This window comes from Kogia breviceps, chromosome 19 (genome assembly GCF_026419965.1).
Source record: "Kogia breviceps isolate mKogBre1 chromosome 19, mKogBre1 haplotype 1, whole genome shotgun sequence".
Classification (NCBI taxonomy): domain Eukaryota; kingdom Metazoa; phylum Chordata; class Mammalia; order Artiodactyla; family Physeteridae; genus Kogia; species Kogia breviceps.
Genome location: NC_081328.1, coordinates 25,961,352 through 25,986,134, shown reverse-complemented (window position 1 = coordinate 25,986,134; position 24,783 = coordinate 25,961,352). Strand labels below are relative to the sequence as shown.

The 24,783-nt window shown below is 40.4% G+C and overlaps 1 protein-coding gene across 1 annotated transcript in view; it reads left to right on the top strand.

The window, feature by feature from the left end:
- Positions 1 to 24,783, top strand: part of ANKFN1 (ankyrin repeat and fibronectin type III domain containing 1) — a 442,590-nt gene that overhangs the window by 397,347 nt on the left and 20,460 nt on the right. Inside the window, exons 15-18 of the mRNA XM_059048917.2 lie at positions 8,263 to 8,429; positions 11,223 to 11,373; positions 12,957 to 13,125; positions 22,718 to 22,884. Of these exons, the coding sequence (XP_058904900.1) occupies positions 8,263 to 8,429; positions 11,223 to 11,373; positions 12,957 to 13,125; positions 22,718 to 22,884 (654 nt within the window). The remainder of the gene's footprint in view (positions 1 to 8,262; positions 8,430 to 11,222; positions 11,374 to 12,956; positions 13,126 to 22,717; positions 22,885 to 24,783) is intronic.

Below are 24,783 nucleotides of genomic sequence, written 5' to 3'. Positions count from 1 at the left end.
AAGGTAAGCTAATCGGTCAAAGCCAATACCTCTGGATTTGATTTCATGGAATTTGGGTTCATATGAAATTTATAGAGGGTGAGGGTGGGTATGCGTGTGTGTAGGTGGGAGCAGGGAACACAGACACATTCGTGGTTCCCCTCTTCACCTTTTCTAAGTAAGTGCTAAAAGAAACATTTTAAAAAAATCATAATAAATTGAGTTTTTAACAGGGTGACTAATACACTAATCCCCTATAGGGATAAATTGGAGTCTGGGCTACCTTTGCTCCTAGAAACACAGCACAGGCCCCAGCATGATATAATACCTGGTTTCTCCTAGACTTACTACATTAAAAATGTGTTACAGGTGCAGAAAAATTCCAATCTGGCAAAAAGTTGTTAGAGAAGGAGACCAAAAATAGAGGCAAGATCAGGTTTCCACACAGATCCAAGTGGCAAATTTACCCCCGCTGACTGGCACATTCCTGCTTGATGTCATTCCCACCCACCCCCTACTCTCCTTTTTTCTCCTTCTACTTTTTCTCTCTCCCCTCCTTCCCATACAGGTCTTACACGGGAGAGGAAATGGGGGAATAAAACTATTAGGGCGGTATTCAGCTACTCCTAGACTTAACATTTAATTATGTCAGGAGGTAGCCCCACCAAGTCAGCATAGAGATAGGTCTTGGTGGTTGACCAAAGCAGGCTGGGTAATTCCCACAATTCCAGGCCACAAACCACTCATTTTTTCTCAGGGTTATAGAGTGATGACCACCAGGCCTTCTGATTGGAAGCCTGAGCTTCTTTCTGCTACATCGCACCACATTCTGAAGGCACCACTTTGGAATCAGGCTGTCTGGGTATGATTCCTGACTCTACCTTTTCTGGTTATGTGACTAGAACAAGTTACTTAATTGCTTACCTCCTGTATTTCCTTCTCTGCAAAACAACCTACTTCATTGGGTTCTAATGAAGATTAAATGAGTTAAATACATAAAGCATTAGAAGAGTAGCACAAAGTGAGTGCCCAATAAATGTTAGTTATTTTTATTATTTCTCTACTCAGAAAAATCCAACCAATGCTAGCCTCTCCCTCGGGGCACACCCAATCCATCTCCTCCTCATCCATACTCTCCCAGGAGACCCTACGTACTGGCTCAGTCATTTCACTACTTCTTCTACTTTTTCATAAGAACTAAGGAAAAACTGTATAAAGACTAAATGATCCACAATGGAGTTTTCAAAACAGATAAGGGCTTTAACAAAATCTGGGCCCATAACTAATGTACTAATCCTTTAAGGCCCCAGGGAACCTCCAGGGTCTAACCCGCTCAAATTCCTGACCCTCTCAAGTCCCAGACCTTCATAACAGGCCTCTCTCATATATCTGGGAGGGAGAGAGAAACCCTTCCCACACTTGCCTGGGAAGGAAAAGAGAGTTATTACAGACAAGTTAGAATCCCCCTGAGCAAACTAACTGGCGATGAGTACAGTTGACCCTTGAACAAACAACATGGAGGTTAGGGGTGCTGACACCACCACCCCCCAAGTAGTAAATCCACATATAACTTTTGACCCCCCCCCAAAAAAAATTATAATGTGAAAAAGAAATTCATATTTATTTAGAGGTATAACAATTCATGCATTGATAATAAAGAAGCAGCAGTACGACTGCTTTATGGTAGCCTAGTGTAACTGATACAACTGCTTCACGGTAGCCTAGCCTATATATGCTTACGAATGGTCATAAAATTTTTACGGCATACAGTATTATAGCCACATTCATAATACAGTATTGGAAACATTGTTACTTTTTTAAAAAAACCACTTACCTGTGATGATAGGCTGATAGGCAGTTTCTCCAGTTACAAGAGACAGGCATACTGTATGGTAATGTAATTCTCTGAAAGAAAAGTTATAAATCAGTAAGAAAACTAAAACATTATTAATTTTACATTAAATATTACTCACCTTTTGCCTATGTAAGGATAGGTTATCCACTTCAATACAAGTCTAGCACAATACAAGTGTGCACAATGTTCCACACATATATTTTTGTATATTTATTGAAATCCACGTATAAGCGGACTCACACAGTACAAACCCACGTTGCTCAAGGGTCAACTGTGTTTCCAACAGAAAGGCCCCTCTCAGGTGCTGCGTTTCTCTGACCATAATCTTCAGGGGTCACTTCAATAACTGGAAACCTCCAGGTAAAGTTTTCTCTGAAGATTAATCTCTCACATTGGTACTACACTTCCCAGTTTATAACACTTTGTCACATCTATATCATTTGATCCTCATGAAAACCCAGTGAGGTTGAGTGGGAAATTTCTGTCCAATTCATAAATGAAGCTATGGATTTCCGGGAAGTAACTCACCAAGGTCGTATCAGCCAAAAAAGCAGCCTGTGGGACTAAGACACAAGTCTTCTGACTCCTAGCCTGGTGCCCTTCCCATTCTGCCATGCTGCTTTACACACCTTCCCCGTCCTTTTCTCTAGATCCTGTTTAAAAGTGTGATCCTAGAGAAGCTGTGGTGAAGCTTGCCCTCCATCTCCCTCCCATCCCTGCTTTCCTTCTCTTGATCTCCTTAGGCATTTCTTGTCACCTACAAGGACCCAGCATCTTCTTCTTACACCTGAGGTGCCCGGGACCTACTATCTCTTCTGCCCTTTTCTGCTTTTTTCCTGCACATTCCTGCTCTCTCTACCTCCAAGGAACCCCTAACATGGGGATCAAAAACTACTGGAATCAGGAAGATTAATGGAAATGAGTCAACTGGGCTGGATATAAGAAACAATTGGGGTCACACAAAAACTTGTTCACCAATGTTCATGGCAGAAGTATTCACAGTAGCCAAAGAGTGGAAACAACCTACATGTCCAATAACTGACGAATGGATAAACAAAAGTGATGTATTCATATAATGGAATATTATTCAGCCATAAATGAAGTACTGATCCATGCTAATATGGATGAAAACATTATGCTAAGTGAACAAAGCCAGACACAAAATGCTACACAGTGAAATATCCAGTACAGGTAAAGCCATAGAGACAGAAAGTAGATGAGTGGTTCCAGGGGCAGGAAGAGGAGGGACTGGGGGATGACAGCTAACGAATGGGAGTCTTCTTTTTGGAATGTTGAAAATAATCTGAAATTAGATAGTGGTGATAGTTGCACAACCTTGTGACTATAGTAAAAACCACTGAATTTCATACTTTAAAAGAGTGAATTTTATGGTATGTGAGTTATACGTCAATATAAAAAAAAGTGGAAGTAACAAAGACTATAGGAATCTGAAGAGCCCTTGTCTCATCTAAAGAACAGCCCTGTTCAGCCTCAGCTAATTACACTGAAAGAAAGTGGCCCCAATGTTGAAATATTTTTCAATTTTTAAAGAGAAGTTGAAAGTCCAGAGTTTTGGATAAAATCTCTTTATTTTTAAAAGTTAGAAAATAATTCAGAAAATTTACATTCTTGGCAGCCTATATAATCTTGGGCCACAGGCCACCATTTTATGACCTCTGCTAACCCTGGACAATTCAGCTTCCATACCCTATCCAACAAAACAAAAGCCCTGTAGTTATTGGAAAAGCAACTACATATTGTTCCTCTAACAAGCTCTTAGGATAGATATCTGATCAATGAAGAGAAGAAGGGTATACCCTTCCTGGTCACTGCACCAACACAACATATTCTCTCCCAAAGGTTCAGCCCCAGACCCCCACTACCTCTGGGCCTCTCACTACATAGTTAATAAACATTTTTTCAGCACCAGCTAGGTGCCAGGAACTCTTCTAGGTGCTATAGGAAAAACAAATGAATAACTCAAGGTCCTTTCTTTCAAGTTCAGTCAAGGGAGGGAGACAGACTTGTCCACAAATCAAGGTAATACAAGGCAGAATTAAACCAGAACCTGCTAGCAGTACAAACAGCATACTATGAAAACACAGACAAAGCAAGTATTAATTCTACCTGGAAATATCAGGGAAGGCGTTGTAGAAGAGGTGACATTTGGCTGAGCCATGAAGGGTAAGTTAAGTTTACCAGGTGGAGGGAAAAAGAGAAAAAGAGAGAGAAAGACAGGGGGGGAGGGAGAGGAAAGGAAGCAGGGAGGGAAGAAGAAAGGAAGAGAGGAAAGAAGGGAGGAAGGAAGGAATTAATTAAATAGAGAATTAAATTAAATAGAGGGCATGGTACAAAAAATTAAGGTGAAAGCTGGAAAAGTAGATCCCACCCTCCCTTGGGTCCACAATGGACCTTACACAACCTTTATCATACTGAGTTAAGAAAAACTTGCTCACATGTCTCTCTCACAAACTGAAATATGAGCTCCATGAAAAGAAGGATCATGTCCTATTCATCTTTTTTTTTTAACATCTTTATTGGAGTATAATTGCTTTACAGTGGTGTGTTAGTTTCCGCCTTACAACAAAATGAATCAGTTATACATATACATATGTCCCCATATCTCTTCCCTCTTGCGTCTCCCTCCCTACTCATCTTGATGTCACTAACATCCTAGCACAATGCCTGATACATAGTAAGTGCTCGATAAAAGTTGGTAGAATGAGTGAATTCATGAACCAACAAAGAATCAAAGAGAGATTAGGCTATGTATGAGGAAGGAAAAAGCAATCCATTTTGGCTGGAGATAAGAGACACAAGAGGACTGCAGTGGAAGTAGAGACTAGAAATGCAGGTTAGAGGTCAAATCAGGCAATATATAAACCCACAGGCATTTGATTTGGCTTAGGAGGCCTTTCTAATGTACCTCAGATTATGTGAATAGGACAGCTTCTTTCTCTTCCCATGCATTTCTCAGGCTCCAAAAACATCCTGACTAATGAAGGGTAAATGACTATGTAAAGGCAGGAAAACACATAGTAGATGCTCAGTAATAGTCGTTTAAAAAATTGAATGAAAGAGTGAATCACTCCATCCCAGAATGGTGTTGTTTTTTACATAACCACAGTATGTTCCTAACTCACATTCTATTTGTGGTCAGTTCTGACCCCCACATGTTTTTTCTTATACTCATACCCATTTCTATATTTGTACTCTTGGGTTTGGGTCTTTACAAGCACATTTTCTGATTACGTTTCAACCCTAATTATGATAGGCTTATTTTTCCAATGCATAAGGTCATTCAGAGCTTTATTACCATTTTCCAGAAAATCAAAACCACACCAAATTTGGGACCCACAAATTTGATACATACATTCTTCATTTCTTTGTCTGGAACATCAATAAACATGATGAACCGACTGGCTCTCAGGACCAGTCTCTACTGGGCCATCACTCAATATGTCCTACTATTCCCATACTATCCCCATCATCCACGAATCTTCAACCCTGATATTCAGCTTATTAAAGTCATGCGGTCAAGATTCTATTGATACTTTTCCCAGATTATCTAGTGAAACAGATTATACTGGAGACAACTCCCTGGTCTATGGATCTTGTTCTTTTGCTATTAGAAATTAAAGTTGTCTGTATGATTTGCCCATCACAAAACCATGTTGACTCCTATTTAGTGTCTCAGGGTTTCCTAGGTGACTGCAAATTGATTGACTGATGGTTTGTTCTCATTTTTCCCGAAGATCTATAAGTTGGTGGTCTTTAATTACTAGCGTCATTCTGTGTTTCTCCCCTTCCTGTTTCAAAGATAGGCATATTTGCCCTTTTCCAGTCTTTAGGGACTTTTCCAGTTCTCCATCACTTCTCAGAAATAATGATCTGTGGGTATGTGGCCACATCTGCTAGTACAGCAAGCACCCCTAGGGTGCATATCGTCAAATTCTGCTGATTAAATACTTGCATTTTTCCTTCTCTCATTAACTGTTTCTCTCTCTTTGATTACCTGTTCATTTCTCAAAATTTCACCTTGACTGAACTTCCTCTAGTCAACTAATTATCTGCGATCTGTTCTGAAGAGACAAGATGAAAAAATTCAGCCTTATCAATTTCCTTATATTAATAAGAATGCCCTCCTTCTTAATCGTGAAGTCAAATTTTTCTAGTCTATTTCTTTGCCAAATATCTTAAAAGTTATTTAGTCTTTGCTTTTCTATACATGCTAGTTATGTCTTCCTTCCAACTGTGACCATTCTTACTTTGTCCCCTTCTGCTATTCTCATACATTCTGTTTTAGGGACAAGGCCTGATTTCCACATGTTGCAAACCTATTACATACAGAAACAGTACTGGGCACTAAGGAGACAAAGCAATTAAAAAAAAAAAAAAAAAAAAAAAAAAGCCCTGCCATTAATTTCATAGTCTAGTTCAAGAAAAGAACATAAAAGAAGAAAAATATAAGTTAAGTACTCCTTCCTCTGTATGCCTACATTGCCTCTATTATAAACTGGTTTCAGTATATTGTGATCATTCCTTTACTCATCTGTCTTTCTTGACCTCTTCAAAAGCAGGGATCAGATGAGGTTCACCTGAAACCCCAATGTGTCCTATAGTACCTGGAACTCAATATGTTTGATAAGGACGGGACAAAGGAGACAATACATAATAGCATATGTTAGATGTTACAGATGGTTAATTCTACAGAGGAGGGGTCATTTCTTCAGAGTATACTGTCAAGGAAGACCTCATACCTTTCTGTTCCATACTGAATTCTGTGTAAGTTTAAACTTTTTTTTTTTCCTCTTCTCTTCTGCCTTCCCTACATTTAGTGGTAGAGATGATTCCCTCTTTTTTACCCCCTTTGAAAACTAGGCTAAACTCTGGCCTATAGAAATCCCTCCCCTATAATCAGTTTCCTGAGTCATTACTCCTACTCTGTTTCACCCCTACACTGCCCAAATGCATAAAAAGTCTTACCTACTGATATACGGGAGAGGGAGTGTCTGTATTACCAAGTATTTATTACCTGAGTTCCTGCAGTCGTATAGAGAAGCAAAAGTCACAACCTTAATAGTTCACTAGAAAACTGACCGCATAGAAAACAAAACCCCACTCAAACATCCCTCTGTGCTTAACTAGGTTGGCACTTCCTATCGCACCAACTTCATTCAGTCTCCGCTGCCTATGGAATATTGTGATGTGACAACACAATGCAAATTCATTGCAAATCTATTACAAGGTAAATTTTTTAATCTTGTAAAAGATACAGAATTTTGTGAAGCTCGTGAAGATGACATGGAGACTAATCAAATCACATGCAAAGTTACTGACAATTGAGAATCTAGCAATGGTAGGCCAGTTAACAACTGAAGACCACACAATGAACAAGGATTTTATAAGAGAATGACCTGAATATCAACTTTTTTTAATACAAGGGAAAAAATATGTATACGGAGTCTTCAAATACTCTTGCAAAAATTATCCTCTTCATGATCACATGGTGAAAGTCAAACATTAGGAACAGCATTTCAGCTATCACACAATTCAGTCTAAAATGTTAACCCGGGCTTCCCTGGTGGCGCAGTGGTTGAGAATCCGCCTGCCGATGCAGGGGACACGGGTTCGTGCCCTGGTCCGGGAAGATCCCACATGCCGCGGAGCAACTAAGCCCGTGAGCCATGGCCGCTAGGCCTGCGCGTCCGGAGCCTGTGCTCCGCAACGGGAGAGGCCACAACAGTGAGAGGCCCGCATACTGAAAAAAAAAATAAAAATAAAAAAAATAATAATAATAAAAATAAAATAAAATAAAATAAAATGTTAACCCAAGAATCAACACTTGATTCTCTCTCCATTCTCAGAATTAGTGATTATAACTCGAATGTTAATAAGATAAATAAATCTATTGCTATTGCTTGTTTCATTTTTCAAGATAACAGATCAATCAAATCCTTTTTTTTCTACTTACTATAAAATTGTGATCCCTTTCCTGACACCAGTTATCCTGAAATAATGAGGCTTCCTATACTGCTTTGTCTGTTTTTACACCTGCAATTTGTTTTCCCCCAGCTAAACAATAAGCCCTTCAAGGACAGAAATTATGAATTCTATTTTTCTTTAGTATCTGCCTCCACCACCACCAGACCATTCCCAATCACAACTCACACACCTATTTGTGGGACAGAAATCTGAGGAAAATAAGCAGGCAGGATATATTAATGGCTGAGTACCTGACTTGGAGGCTAATTCTCCTGAAGGTAAGACTGGCTGTACCACCAACACATTCTCAACATTCGTGGTGGTATCCAAGGTTTCTCACTAATTACTTAGCTACAGCTCCTTTAATTCATGACATGGTGTACCTAAGAAATGAAAAGAGATTGCCTTTTAATGTGTTTTTTGTTTTGTTTTTCATCCTACAGGATATTCTCTCCTATCACAAAAGGAGTCATCAGCGTCTCTCTCCTGGATTATATCTGGGTTACCTCAAGCTATGTAGCTCGGTGGATCAAATCAAAGTTCTTGTTACCCAAAAGTTGCCTAACATTCTCTGCCATGTGAAGATCCGTGAGAACAATAACGTTTCCAAGTAAGTTGTGAGGAGTTTAGATATTCCTCATGATGAAACTATGGCTTTGTGATGGGTTTGATGTGCCAGAAGGAAACTGAAATGTTACTTCTGAGTGAAGTTTCTGCGATGAGATGTCCTCAGGGGCCAGCACAGTGGGGTAAAGGCATAGCTCGGTTTATTTGTTTTGTTTTGTTTTGTTTTTAACATCTTTTTTGGAGTATAACTGCTTTACAGTGGTGTGTGAGTTTCTGCTTTACAACAAAGTGAATCAGTTATACATACACATATGTTCCCGTATCTCTTCCCTCTTGCGTCTCCCTCCCTCCCGCCCTCCCTATCCCATCCCTCTAAGGAGGGCTTGTAGTATTGACTGGTGGAAGGAGTGGGCCCATTTAAAGGGGACACCATCCTTTCACTTTCCTCTATGCAACCACTGACATTCAGGTTAATGAACAGATGCCCTTTTCTTTCAGCACTGCTATTTCCGATACCTTTTCTCCACAACCTAAAAAGTCACATTTTAAAAAATCACTTGTATATAAATGGGTTCTAGTAGAGTAACTGGTCTCCCTTTAACCTTAAAGGACCCTCACTCCCCCCACCCCAACCCCCTGGCCTAAGGACTTTGTATGTTTCCTACACTCTTTATGGTTCTCTAGGGAAGAAAAGAAGTAACAAGGCCTGACCTTCTGGAAATTGCTCTATGATTTGGCATTATGGTGAATTACCGTTAACTTTGGAAAAGTTGCCCAATCTTGGTAATCTGACTCAGCTTTACCACTAGCCCTCGAGTACACCTCTGAAGGTCTACTAAAATGAACCGAACTGTGTTCAACACAAAAAGAAAAGGAAAAGAAAGAACAGATAAGAAAAGGGAAAGAACTTGAAAAAGAGTTTGTCAAGCTTCAGTGTACAATTTAGATCCTCAGGCTCTAGCCTGCACCTACAGATTTGCTTAACCAAAGGAGACTCTAATTTGGTCATTTAAAATGTGGTCCCTAAAGTGAGAAGAACTTTTTAACTAGAGTATCTCACAATGTTTATTAAATACTACTTGATGACCATGAAGGAGATGATGATGATGACGGTCTCTTCAGAGAACTCACTAGCTGCCATATTCTCTTCCACTTACCAACTACACCTAGACTTAAGTCTGCCATCTGGTGGCCACTTCTACAATCAGCATTAGTTCTCTCAGTCCTTCCCAAGAGGCTCATTTGTGGGTTGATTTTGCAATGGTTACTTTCATCCATTTTCTAGATTTGTGTCTTAAAGGCTTAGACTCTATCTTTTAGTGGTTGTACCAACTAATTTCCATTTGCCAAGGATCCAAGTTTCATTTTTACAAAAGACTCCAGTAGCCTTCCCCCTGCCAGTTCCATCTCCCTCATCCTTAAAGACTCAACTGATTAGTGGTAGATGTTTCACGGTATTCTTCCTGGTAATTTATTTTCTAATTTGATTACAGATCATATTTTAGCAATGTGGTCCTTTAGATTTTGTGCATACTTGTGCTAGTCAGAACCCCTCATTTAGTTCAGTATCAGTGACGGAAGAAAAGATATAGTTCCCAAGCAGGTTCTCAAAGATTTCAATTATTTGTGAGGCCAACAGTATGCCCAGATTGAAGCAGGATTTAATTTTCTTTTTTTTTTTTTTTTTCCTCTTATTGAGACAAAGGGTAGATTTTTCCATAGTCTTTTCCAGTGTGGGAATTGAAATGAAACTGATATCATGAAAACAGAAACTTTTCTAAGAGGGTAGCTGGTTAAAAAAGAGTGTACTCTGATGAAAAGCTCATGTCACAATCAATTTCATTTTCTGGCTCATAGCTTGGAGCCCCAGCGGGTATAACCCATCAGGGAGAGCCCTCCGAGGATTTTCACGAGGGTGGGAACATATGTTAGCACCTCCTCTCTTTCCATTCCCAAACAGGAGGGCTTTCCTCTCCTCCCTAGCCTGCCCCTGAGAGCACATCGCTGCTCCCCGCAGAGTCAGAAAATGGGCCAACTGCACGTGCTTAGAGATTTGTGCTAAAATACCTGTGGAAACAATGTTGCCCAAGAGGCATTTACCTTGATCTTTTCAAGATCCTTTTGAAGAGCAGCTTTGGGGGGACAAACCAGATGTGCTTTGCTCCCACCACCATTATTTTCCCTTCCCTTCGGCGGGACATTTGGAAAAGTTCACTAGGAAGGATTGTAGAGCATGCAGAATAAAGACACAGATGACTGGTTTGAAAGGAGGATGGAAGCAGTGATGTGTGTCCCCTGGTTCCTTTTATTGGAATTGTCTGCTGTTCCTGTTTGTGATTCTCAAGCTTTTGGAAGGGGAAGGAAACCAAAGTAGTACCCACGATCACAACAGGCCAGGGTTGAAACGTGCCATGTGGTTTCTTGCCTGAGTTGGACCAGAGTCCTGTGGTTACCCAACTGCTGAATTAACCAGCAGATGCCCCTGTGGTAAAATGCAGCGTCTTAGAACTTACAGGGGATCTTCAGGAAAAGAAAAATGAAGACAGGAAATTATTACAAAATATTTCAAAGCTCCAATCTCAAAAACTGATTCATTACAAATCAGACCTGCTGTTCTGAGGTGTACGTGGTTTGATAGGTGAAATAAGCTTACATTAGAAAGAGTTCATTTTAAACTCCATTTGGGTGGCAAAAAAAGTTCAAATTTCAAGAATTGCATCAAGTTTTAACCACCCAAAGTTGGTTATTCAGGTTCTGGACATATGCAGTTAAAATGTTCTGAGCTGCGTTCTGAACTTTTGTTATATTTCTAATTTTAACTTGATTCAACATACAGAGAGGAGTGGGAATTGGTCCAAAAGCTTTCTGGCTCTGAATCTATGGAAAGTGTGGATCATACTTCTGACTGCCCCATGCAATTGTTCTTCTACGAGCTCCAGATGGCAGTGAAAGCTCTCCTTAAGCAGATCAATATACCTCTACACCAGGTACTAGTCTTTACCATTTTTATCTTCTTTTTATGGCTCGTGGAAACTGCATTATGGGGTAAAACTCAAGAGGTAAAAAAATGTACGTATACATATTTTGTTCATTTATTTACATACCACTTTGCACATACATGCACATTTTCAATTTGATGCCTGTAAGTGGACACGGACCGCACTTCTGTACCTTTTCCCTAGCTCTGCCAAGTTGACGTCTTCCAAAGCTCCCAGAGCCCACTTCACTGTGGTTTGGTCAAACAAGGAAAAATAATTGGCTAACCCACCTTGAAAGACATCAAGTCTCAGCTTCAGGACAGCGTGAAGCAAGGGGAATAAATAAATAAACAAATAAGTAAATAAATAAATGTATGGTTAGATCTGCAAATAATTTACTTAACAACAGAAGATTACTGGTAGTCTAAGTCTAGAGCAGTGGCCAAGGTTATGCCATGCTATCTTTCCACAAACAGAAAATTTGCTGTCAAAATCACTTGTCTGGTCTAAATCAAGATGTGCAAATCTTACCTCCACTAATAAGCAACTTCAAAAAAAAAAAAAAACCCTGTAGGCACAGAAGAGAAGAGTAAAAGCTTATTAGGTTCTGTCTAGTAAGCCAACATCATGGAGCATTAGGTTGGATTTTTTTTTTTTTTTGACCTACATTCACCATCTCTCTCCACTCAACACACACACACACACACACACACACACACACACACTACTATTCCTATACACACAGAAAATAAACCAAGTTTAGCCTGCAAACACGAAGACTGTAACAGGAGTGACTGGCTCTCTTTAAATAACAGAAAGACAACTATGAATTGGCCTCTGACCCATGGAGGCAAGAGTCTATATGAGAGTGTTCTTCCTTTGGGGTACTGCTCTGATTACAAGTCAATATTGCAAGCCTAGTCCAAAACAGCCAACACTGATGAAGAATAAATTGCACAAGATGCTATAAAGACACTAGAGGCACAACTGGATTATTCTGGGGGTGGCCATGTACTCAGGAGGAGGAAAAAAAATACCAGCTCAACTTGCAACAGTAGATACCATTAAAGGGTTTCTTGGGCTTAGAAAGTTTGAAGCAGCTCATATTTCACTGGTGACTCTTGGGCTACGTATACATGTTGGGAGAAGGCTGCCTAACTGCCTAAGAGTACAAACTTTTTTTTTTTTTTTTTTTTTTGGATACTTGTAAAATTTTCTCAGTCCTTGGCCAGAAACTACATTTTCCCCCCTTAACCAACTTAAATTGAAACTAGTGGATTTTTAATTCAATCCATTTTTGTTGCTTCATGTAATTATATTCATCATTTTGAAAAGCCCACAGAATGCAATCATTTTCTGCTTTTATAAGAAGCATAAATGTTGTTTTCAGAGTTTATGTGGAACATTACTGCCTTAAATCTTGATTTTATATAGCATTATTAAATGGACTGAACCCTAATATTTATGTTGTATAAAAATCCCAAGCTTGAAGTTGTGTAATTTTGTTAGATGTTTTATGCCAGTTTGGTGTTGTTTATGTAAGTGCCATGTTGTAACGCTCCTATTTTTCCTCCGCGCGTGTCCCTCTGCAGGCAAGGAACTTCCGCCTCTACACACAGGAGGTGTTGGAAATGGGTCACAATGTGTCCTTTCTTCTCCTGCTCCCTGCCTCAGACGACGTCTGTACAGCCCCAGGACAGAATAATCCTTACACCCCGCACTCAGGGTTTCTTAACCTCCCTCTTCAGATGTTTGAACTTGGTATAGTAGCTTGTTTCACCTAGAAATATTAACCCAGCCTCCTTATAATAAAATCACAAAGTTATATCTGTTCCCCCTTGTCCCAGTGGAGGGTCAATAAATCACATGACGGCTCTGGCAACAACCCTTCCTAGAACTGTGTACAAGTCTGAGAGAAAGCAAAGCTCCAAAACTATGTGCCTGAGCAATGATTATTGAAACCTAGCTAAGGCCCAATGGAGAGGAGGGACTTCTAAACAGAAAGTTCAGTTATCAGGCTGCAGTTCTTGCCTCCCCTTTGCTTTCCTAAAACATAAATACAAGAACTAAGGTTTTCATGAAAAGCACTGCCCCTTCTCTTTCTTCCTCCCTTCTTTTCTTTTTTTTTCTTTTCTTTTCTTTCCTTCTTTCTCTCTTTCTTTCTTCTCTCTTCCCCGCTTCCTGCCCCCTCTTTCCTCCAAATGAGAAAAAAAAAATACTGAAATTAAAATGCAAAGTGTGTATCACTTTAAAGGGGAAAAAAGTCTATAAGTAGCGCTCATTTATTAAATAGACTCAATTTCTAGCAGACCACTTGAGAAGCTGACAGGGTCTCCCAGGATGCAATACTGTGATTATAATGTGGGATTCTGAATGGTGGAAGATCTTGTCCTAACTTTCAAAAATGAATAGCCTGGGCCCCAGGTTCTCTCTTTTTGCAGAGACCCCTGCTGCCCACTGCAAAGGTGAATAGGGAAGCATTGTCTCCTCCCCATGCTTCATTTTGTAACAGGCCAATAAGAGGCAGTTAGCAAGAGTTCCATCAGTTCAAATGGATTGCAGGATTTGTGGGAGGGTGAGTGACTGGGTGGGTGGAATGGAGGCAGACTCTCTTTGGATTGCTCCCCATCCACCAGATTTAGAAACAGACAAGGCAACTGCCTGATGTCGCATTCTGAGACCTGGGCATCTGAGTCTGAATTTATCTCTGGAGGATAAATGGATGGAGTCCCCCAGTTTCCCTTGCTCCAAGAAGTTTACATGCCCGAAAGCTGATGAACAGCAATTGCTATTTCCAGAGGAGGGGGAATTATAAAGAGAAGCCTGAATCAGACTTGCAGACTGGGACTTGAGAGGACTGGGTCCTCTACTGTGTCACTGGAAATCATTTAACCTTCTTGTACCTCTTCTGTGCCAAGTCATTAATAATATTGGCCATACCACTCCCCAAATGCCTGAATGTGAATGTGACCATTTAATGAGTTCCCCATCCAATGAACATTTTTCGTCTATGATATAACTGCACTGCTGTTACAAAACATAGTTTGAGTCAAGGTATTTCAATTCAAGTCTCTACGAGCACATTAGGTACCTACTGTGGAGATTAAGAGATGAGTTAGGACAAAGGCTCTGCCCTCAAGGGGCTTTTTAGTACAGTGGTAGGAGTAAAATAAGAACACGAGGTAATTTTTAAATGACGTATAGAATGTGCCAAAATCTTATGCGTTAAGTGCTATTGAAAAAAGAAAGGAAAGCACGTTTTCTCAAGGAAGGTATCAAAAAGCCATCTTGGAGAGGGGATATTTGATATGGGTGTTAAAAGAATGGACAGGATGCGATAAACATGGAGAATGAAAGCTTTTTTGTCAGAGGGAGCAGAATGAGCAAAGACGTAAGAACAGAAGAACTCAGAAAGAATCAGGAAAAGAACAAGTGGTCCAGTTTGGCTAGATCTGAGAAATGAACTGAGGAAACAGTAGACATAAAGCTGTATGGACAAGCTGTAGCCATACTGGGCAGTGCTGTTAAGAGTCAGGCTGAGGAATCTGTTTAAGATGGATTGAAAGCAGGGTTGGGAAGATAGTTCAGAGGTTATTATAATATTCCAGTGTTAAGGTAGACACAAAACAAAAAAAAGGAAACATACACGGATGTAAGAAACACTGGAAGTAATCGACAAGACTGGACAACTGTTTGAATGAGAAAAGGCAAAGTTTAGAGACTTCTAGAAGACCCCCACGGTTTTTAGTTTCAAAGACTGTGAGGATATTGCTGCCATTAACCAGACATAAGGAAATCAGAGAAGAAAATGCTTTGGGGAAGAATATGATACTCTTAGCTCTGCATACCTTGAGTCTGTAGGTGCTAATTCAACAGCCAAGTAGACATATACAACTGGCAGTAAAAATGCAGGAGACAAAGTTGGGTACTAAACACAGAAAGTTGGCCAATGTCTTCTGATAACAGCTGAAGCCATGAAAGTGAATGATTTCCCAGGGATAGATAAATGACAGAGAAAAGAACTAAAGAAAATACTTCATTGGAGAGCCAACTGGGAGTCCACTCTGTGTGAAATGGTCATTACTGTTCCATGATTACAGGCAACAACACATGAGATTCATTTCCCCAATGCCTCAGTGGGGAATGGGAATGATCAATGATTTTAGTATCAGTCATAACAGTGACTTGACTTGACTCTCAAGATCCTCGAGGACCAAGCCCTGCAAGTATCCTCTCTATCTTGCTTTCTGGGAGGCTCACACACTATTCTTGGGCAACTACACTTTATCCTACTGCTGTTACTCTCTATTCTACAATTCCCTCTCTTCGCTCATTTGTTCACTAGTTCTTCAATAAATATTTAAGTAACCTACTATGTGCCAGGCACCATTCCAGGTACTGAAGTATCAGCAATGAACAAACTCCTCATGGAGCTAATAACGGTCCAGTGGGGGAAACAAATGGTAAACTAATCAACAAACATCAATATTGTAAATGTCAGACAGTAGTGAGAGCTATGAAGAAAAATAAATCAGGATAAAGGACTGGAGTGAAGTGACAGGAACTACAATTTTGTATAGGACGACCTGGGAAGGCCTCTCTGAAGAAGATACCTTTGAGCAGAGATGCAAGATTTCCACGCAATGAAAACAGCAGGTGCAAAGGCCTTACAGTAAGAGTGAGCCTGGCTAAGAGATCAGTGTAGGTGGAATGTACTAAGCAAGAGCAACAAAGGTAGGAAATGATATCAGAAGGCCAGCAGTGGCCAGATCATGCACGGCTTCATAGATCATGATAAGGACTTTGGATTTTACTTTAAGTGTGTTGGAAATACAATGGAGATTTTTGAGTAGTAGAGTAACATACTAAAAGCTCTGCAGAATCTGGTAGTCCGCCCCACAAAAAAATAAAAAGCTTAACTTTGTTTAGCCCAATATTTTCCGAACTCATTTGACAACAACTAGAACCATTTTTGGCAGGGCACCTATTAAAAACCCACAGAAAACATACTTCAGGATATGATGCCCTAGAACAGGGCTTCTCAAACTTTCATGTACATAAGAAACACTTAGAGAGCTTGTTAAAATAGATGCTTGGAGTCCCACTCCAGAAATGCTGAGTCAGTAGGGGCTGGAGAATTTGCATTTCTCACAAGCTTTCAGCTGATACTGAAGCTGCCAATCCATGGACCACACTTGAAGTACTGCCTAGAACACAGAGAAAAAGACGTTTTAGGAATTTAGAAAACTAAGGTTGTGGTTAGCAAAGTGATAGAATCCAACAGTGTCTATCTCTTTGACCCGTCTTACCTCTTCTTAATACTAAAAGCAATATAAGACCATCAGGTACTATCCTTCACCTATGAAAACCAGGCTGTAGATCAAAGCCTGGATCTCAACAGTTCCTGACTTTAAGATGTTTTTTTTCCTAGAGTAAAACATAACTTTTTACCCTACTGGCTCTCTGCTGTTACCATATCATTGGTGACCCACCTGATTAATGAGGGCCATGTAAGGTTCCAGAAAAGACCACTTGATTGGGCTTGTTTCCACTGGCATACACAATCCTGTTAGTCTTTCCTAGGGGTCAGGAGGAAATATTGCCAGTATCAGGAAATTAATATACTCTAGTACTATGCTTATTGTACTTTAGCACCACCAGCAACCATTTTCTAAATACCACTGGGCCTTAGTAAGAACTCTGATAAACTCTCTCTTATTTCCAAGCAATCAGAGCTTCCAAAGAGGCAGATTATCAGTTACTTCCTCCATCAGACAGCAGCCTGCAAGCACTTAATAATACCGTCTATAGGAACTCCTAAGAGCTTGCTACAGTGGGCCTAGGCCCCTCGAAGAAAGACCTAAGCAATTTTTGCTTGTTTTTGTATAGGTAGGGACTTCTATATTCCATAGACAGGTCCATAGTAAAAGGTCAATAGATACACTAAGCATTCCTGAGAAAGAGAATGTTCTTGAAAATTCAATCAGAACTCAGAAAATTGTAATAACAACATAAGAGTTCTAAGAAAACTTGAAAAGTGCAAATTATGGGAATATGCACCCTATAACAGAATAAAGTGTTATACTATATTTCAGTCTGACTTGTATAAGTCATCCCGTATACAATGAAAAGATTTGAGATTTGGCACACTGACCATGTTCCCGCCACTGGCCCAAGTGAATCATAAATAACCTGTTAACCAGCTATGGGAAACTGTATCTGTGCCTATTCCAGCACAAACTAGATCTAGCAAGGACAAAATGATAAAGGAGCTTAGCCCTCTGTCTCCTGGAGTAAAGACGAGGCTGGGGAAGACCCATAGGATGTTCCTTCGTAGGATTACTTCCTGGGAAAAAAGAGAGACCATCGTACAGGAGGATGCTGTGAGAGCTCTATGAGCAGGGTTGAGCTGAGGCAAAGTGGTACAATTGCAGACCCACTCCCCCTCCACAGCGTGAGAGCTGATACTCCCCGACACTCTGGATAGGAGCAGGATAGCAATCCTCTGCAGTAATAAAGTATGTGCCTAGGGAATAACAAGGGTCACTATTTATGCTGTTCCCAGAAATGAAAGGAAAAGCCCTTAGAAACTCTGTTCAGTGATACGGTCTCTTGAGGATTTGCCTAGCCTACACTGAGGAGGTCACCCTGCCCTGACGCTATGGGCAGTCACAATTGAGAGCAGGCCTATGAAGAAGAAAGTTGACTTTTATCAACTTCCTTGGCTCTATGATTCCAACTGACTTGACTAGCAAGATTAAGAAACTGGGGAATTTTTTTAGAAACAGTTTGAAGCCTGGTATATATTTCATACGTCAGTGCTTGGCTGCATCCTTCATTCAACAAATACTTACTGAGTTTCCACTGTATGCAAAGTCCTGTGCTGGGGCTGGACATATAGGCATTAATAGGACACAATCTGCCCACCAGAAGTCTAGAATCCAGTGGAGGATACAGACGTCTACACCAATAGTCCCAATGCAATGAAAATCCTGCTGTAAGACGTAGGTTGCTGAATTTCAGAGGAAAGACACCTAATCCTTTCTTACAGAGATAATATTTGAGATAGACCCTGAAGTAGAAATAAACATTCAGAAAAGGAAAGAAAAGGTAGAAAAGGAAAATCATTTTAAGTAGAAGGAATAGCATGCACAAAGGCTTGGAGATGAGGGAAAATGCAGCTCAATGAAGTACACTCTTAGTAGTTCATTGTGAAAGATGCTTAAGGCATCTGAGGAAGAGTGACAGAAGATAAAACTAAAATTTTAAAAAGTAAAAATCACACAGGGCTAGGCCATCCTAAAGCGGTTAGCTTTTATCCTATAGGCAAAGAGGAGTCATTAAAAGATTTTTAAGAAAAGGAGTAATATGGTCTTACTAGGTTTTAGCAACTCTATGGATTGCAGGAAAACAAAAAAAGGACTGAGACTAGAGGCAATGAGACAGTTAAGAGACTGGCCCAGGTGGGCAATGATAAGAACTCAAACCAAGACTGCCACAGCAGGGGTACAGAAGAGAAGGCAAGAGGCAAGAGGGATTTAGAAGTTAAAATCAGTAGAACTTTGTGACGGATTTAATGTGGTTGAAGAGCAAGATGGAGGAGCCAGAGAGTCTGAATAGCGTGCTGACATGGATAACGCTGCCATCTACCAAAACAGGAAATAAGAGGGGAGGAACAGGTTTGGGGGGAGGGGAGAGACGATGAGTTAGTTCAGTTTGACAAACGATGAGTTTTGTTTGAGGTGCCTGTGGGATATCCAGGCATTGAGCCTAATGGAATCCAGGCCACAGGCTTATAAGAAATGGCACGGTCTCAACCCTCATTCCTAATGCCCATTTTTCATGATTTAGGATACCATTCCTGAATTCCCACAGCAACTCACTCACTACCAGGAATCTTTAGAGAGGCATCTTATGCCCAGGTTCCTTCTGACACCTTAGCAAAGAACCACGGAACTAAACCGACCCTAGGAGGTAATCTTGTTGGTTCCTTAGCTTCCAAACTAGGCTACATGGCCCAGATTGATGAGGACTTTATTGAGTTAGAGATCTTTAGGAAGACTATTCTAATCTCAATCCCATTCGGATATTCTACCTACTAAATGCCTCATTCATCCCCCGGGGGACGTGGTAGGGATGTGAACAAAAATTTATTTTATATCTGATATGTGCAACATGCTATGCTGGGCACTTTACTGTTTGCTACTATGTTGTTTTATCCTAGGCAGACATTATTACCCCTGTCTTAGATATGAGGAAACGGAGGCTCCCAGGGGTTATATGCCGATTATTATGAAGGTAGTAAGTGGCAGAACTATGATTCAAATCCAGTTTCATCTGATACCTGACCCTGAGTACTTTCCACTCTACTATACTCCTAATCTGACTTCCAGTGTTGGTGCCAACAATTTTATACAGAAAAAAAAGAGAGAGAAAACACCACAGAAAATCAGTCTTAGTTTGTAAATTAATAACAAATCATGTGGTCTGGGATAATGCATTTTTGTGTCCTTATACCATTTTGCCTGTAAAATGCATGTGATTCACATTAGAAAAAAATTAGAAGCTTCCAGTCTATCCTCCCCTTCTCAGTGATGGCTACCAAATGTATCATTGCTAAACCACAAAAGACTATGTTAAAGTAACATTTGTTAAAGTAACATTAAAGGCTCTGGATAAAAACCACTAGAGCGGGGAAGTGAAGCCCTGTCCTTGTCGTTGAAAGGTCCTCAGAGCTTACTGCGGCGAGTGGCACGGGTGGTGTGGGCACTGAGAGACCACCCACTGATCCAAGGCTCTGACCACAAGGAGACACAACAAGAGAAAGTTGTGGACACCCTGGCGTTCTAGAATTCAGATGGGACCGATAGTATTTCCTTTAAAGAAATTCTTCAGTGCCTCTCACTATCTTCCCAGTCATATTTTAGAAAGAAGGGAAAAAAGCTTTTTTTTTTTTTTTTTTTTTTTTTACAACTCGGTTTGGAAAGGCAGACTGTGAGACACTTCACTCTCCAGCCAGGAGAGAGGACATCTGTCAAGTGCAAACAGGATATAATTCCTCCTTGAAAGGCATAAAGACACATTCAGGGAGCTACAAGGGTCAAGAGTAAGCTAAAAAGTAATGGTGACTCTTTCCTGTAGAGCGGCCAGTAAATATCACAGGCCTCAAGTATACCTTTTGAAACAGGAAAAGCAAAAGCACCCTGAGAACAGAGAATGGAGGGAAAGAGGAGACTTTGGAGGAAGGGTCTGCTCTCTTCAGATCAGGGTGCACATTTTGTTGTTGTTGTGGTTCATTCAGTGAATAAACATTAACTGAGAAGTTATAATGTTCCAGGTTTTGAGGAAATAAAAATTAACAGGAGACACGGTTCTTGCCCTCAAAGAAATCACAGTCTAATACCAAGGCAGTCAAGTAAACACATTATTACAGTAAAGCAGGATCAGTGTCCTGATACATTTAGAAACAAGTGGTCTAGGAGCACAAAAAAAGAGAAACTAATTCTGCCTGAAGGGAAAGAGCTGTCCCTGAAGATTTCACTGAGGAGAAGATATTTAAACTAAATTTTCAAGTATCAGAAGAATCTGCCCTGAAGGTATTGGTAAAAAAAAAAAAGGGGGTATTGGAGGAGAAGGAAATGGCATGTTCACAAGCATGGAAGCACAAAAGGGCTCAGCTTGACCAAAGTGTAGGGTCAATGCAGGCAGAGGGTAGAGGGTGGCTGCAAGACAAAAGATATGACTGAAGATAAATTAAAATCCTAGATCTCAAGGAGCTTGCTTTATAGCGATGTTTGGATTTTATCCTGAGTCAAGACGGAGCTCTACAGAGGTCTGTAACCAGGGAAAAGCATGAAAAGTAGATCATTTGGGAAGAGCTCAATGGTTTGTCATTTAATGAGATCAGTTCTTCTGTCAGACAAGGACGTGTTAGAGCAGAGAAAGTGAGAAGGAAGGATCTGACACCAGAGAGAAAAAAAAAAAAAAAACCCAGAACCAAAGCTACCTGAATTCAGAAACACTGCCTTGAAATGGTGCACAGCTGGAATCAGGATGGGCCACTGGAGCCCTCACTCCATTCTTCTCTACCACTTCAATAGGAGGAAACACAAACAGAGCAGGTTACCCTTACACTCAACTGAGTTTCATCCTGAGAGAAAATCAAGTAAGGAAGCAGGCAATGGTAAGATGGGAATTGTAGGGTACACAAAATCTCTCAATGTGCATTAAAGTAGGGCTCCCTCAGTGAGGTGTATAGATGACCAGATGCCCCATTTTGAGGTATGTGGTTTCAGTTTACCTAAATGTCCAGGTCTAGGTCTCAGGAATCAGCAGCAAAGAGGCCCAAGGACAGTAGTTAGATGTTCTTCCTAGAATTCCTCACCGGAGAAGCCAAAATAAAAATGTTTCCATCCCACAGATTTGTTGAGCTATTACAGCCCTATTTCCAAAGCACAAAACACACTGATACAGGTCAGAGGCACACAGAGTAAGTGAGGTTCCTGGCGAGTGAGTCTCCAAACTCAGCAATGGCCAGGAAGAGACTGGTACTACACTCGTCTGAACTGGGATGCTTTCCTCATCTTACTGGAATCTGAAGTTATGATATATGATCAGAGCCAGTCAGAGAAGTATGAAAACTCGGATCACCTCAGGTTGCCTGCACCAGGCTGAGTCCCACACTCTTCTCTCCCTCCTCCATGACAGAGATGAAGATTAGGCTGTTTCCTTAGGCCTCTGGCCCATTATCTTTTAAGAGAGGAAGGTGAAGACAAAAATGCTCTATCGAGCATTAGCTCCATCATCCTTCCAGAGGAGCTGAGGAGTGGAGAGGCAGGAGAAGAATCAAAACTCATCATACGAGGTCTTTACAGACATTTTCCAGCCAGACAAAAGACAAAACATACGCTGAGAAAAGCATGCCTTGTATCTTCTGGGACTTCTGGCCTTGGAAAGGAACATGCGAGATACATACTGGAAATCAGACATGGCAGTCAAAACTAGGTTTCAAATTGCTACTTGCTTTTTTTTTTTTCCCCCTTTAAAGTGATAAGCAAACTTATTCTCCCAGTAGTAGCCCAACTTTAGAGGCTGAACATAAACTGCAGCTTTAGCCGACTCCACTTCCCCATACCTTACCAGGACTTGGTAAACCTTAAAAGGGAATACTGTATGACTAAAGCCAGACAACTGGCCCCTTAAGAGCACATTTATAATTTATTTATGGCCTAATATTTTCCACTGATAGGATGAATAAATCATGTTTTCATTCAACTTGTTTCCTCTGAGGTATGAATTTCTCTATTTCGATACCAGATCTTAACATGTCTTATTTTGCTTGTCCATTTTCCAGTTCATTTTCGCTGCTACAGGGAGAAATTTATTAGTCTGTATTGCCGCCTTTCTGCTGTTGTGGAGCTGGATTCTCTGAATACCCAACAGTCCCTGAGGGAAGCAATCTCAGACAGTGAGGTTGCAGCTGCCAAACAAAGACACCAGCAAGTTTCAGATTTCATTCAGGTAACAGTTTTGTTTCTTCTGAGGTATAAGGGAGAAAGAAGGGACCTGGTGGAGGGGATGAGAACCGAGCATAAGGAAGAAGAGCAATCTGGGCTAACTTAAAGGCAACCGTGTGCAAACAGCCTGTTGATCTCGTTAAAATGCAGAGCTCAGGGAAATATGAGTTTTTATACAAAGGCTTAAGAAAAAGCTACAGATAAAACACTGTGTTAACAAGAGCTGTATTAGCCACTGTGGTAGGTAGCAGTAGTCTCCCATACTGGAGAGAAAAATCACTGCCAGAAGTAGAGACCAGAATATTATCCTTACCCAGTAGCCCACTGATAATTCCAACACAGAGAACAACTGTATTAATTAATTCAACATCCCAGAGAAAAAGAGAAGAGAATGACCCATCAGTTTATGTTAACCCAAATTCAGCGGGACCTAAAATTTCTCATTCTTTGGACTTCTTTCTGGCAGAACTGACACTTTAATGTGTAGCTACAGAGGTTAAAAAAAAAAATGTGTTCCCTGTCCATGGTCTTTTCTAGAAAAGCCCTATGGTGACATCTTAGGGTCTTGAGAAAGGGGTACTGACTAGTCAACAAGAGAATTTGGATCTAGTCTGAAATTGCCCCTAAATCCCTTGGACAAATCTTATCATCTTTATGCCTATAGTAACCCAATTCACAAAATTTATATACAGTAGTCCCCTCTTAACCTCAGGGGACACATCCCAAGACCCCCAGTGGATGCCTGAAACCGCAGATAGTCTCTAACCCTATATATACTATTTCTTCCTATACGTACATACCTATGCTAAAGTTGAATTTACAAATTAGGCATTGTAAGAGATTAATAATAATAAAATAGAGCAATTATAACCATATACCGTAATAAAAACTATGTGAATGTTCTCTCTCTCTCTCTCAGAATATCTTATTGTACAAACTTAATGCCTCTTCCGCCTTAACTAAGCACCTATCATGCGCTGTGCCCATAACTTTTGCAGTTTGAGGTGCAACAGCAAAACTACAAAGAATTTCTTTTCCTTCAATTTCACGGAATGAAGATTCATTCTTACCACAAATCTTAGCAACTTCACCATATATTTTTTTTTTCTTTCCTTATTAAGTCAAGAACATTCACCTTTTCCCTTAAAGGAAGCACTTTGTGGCTTCTCTTTGTCACAACCAAATTGCCAGCATCACTACGTCTTGTGCTTTGGGGCCATTATTAAGTAAAATAAGGGTTACCTGAACACAAGGACTGCAATATGGCAACAATCTGATAACCGCGGTGGCTACTACGTGACTAATGGGAGGGATACGCTGGACAAAGGGATGATTCACGTCCTGGGCAGGACGGACGCAGAAGGACAGGAGATTTCAGCACACTTCTCAGAACAGTGGCAATTTAAAACATATGAATTATTTATTTCTGGAACTTTCCATTTAATATTCTCAGATCTCAGTTGACCAACGGTTACCGAAACTGCAGAAAGCAAAACCATGGAAAAGTGTGGACTTCTGTAATAGCAACAGCCCCGTCATAATTATCACTCTGACATATATTCAGGTCAATCTAATAAATATTTGTTGGACACCCAGGTGTCAGGCACTGTAAGGGAGATACAAAGTTGAATTACACATGGCCCCCTGACCTTAAAGTGCTTAAAATCCATTAGGGTAGACATGAAATGTGTATAAATACCATTTGTAAAATGAGTCAGGTGCCAAAAGAGAGGTACAAAAAAAAAAAAAAGTTTTGTGCCAACACAAAGGAGTAAAAATTTACCTACACTTGTGGGTATAAAAAAGTTGCCATAGAGGACGTAACTGATGCCTGAGCTAGGCCTATAGGGATGGGTTAGTCTGTAGTGAGGAGAAATAGACTAAGAGGCAAAGAAAAAGAATA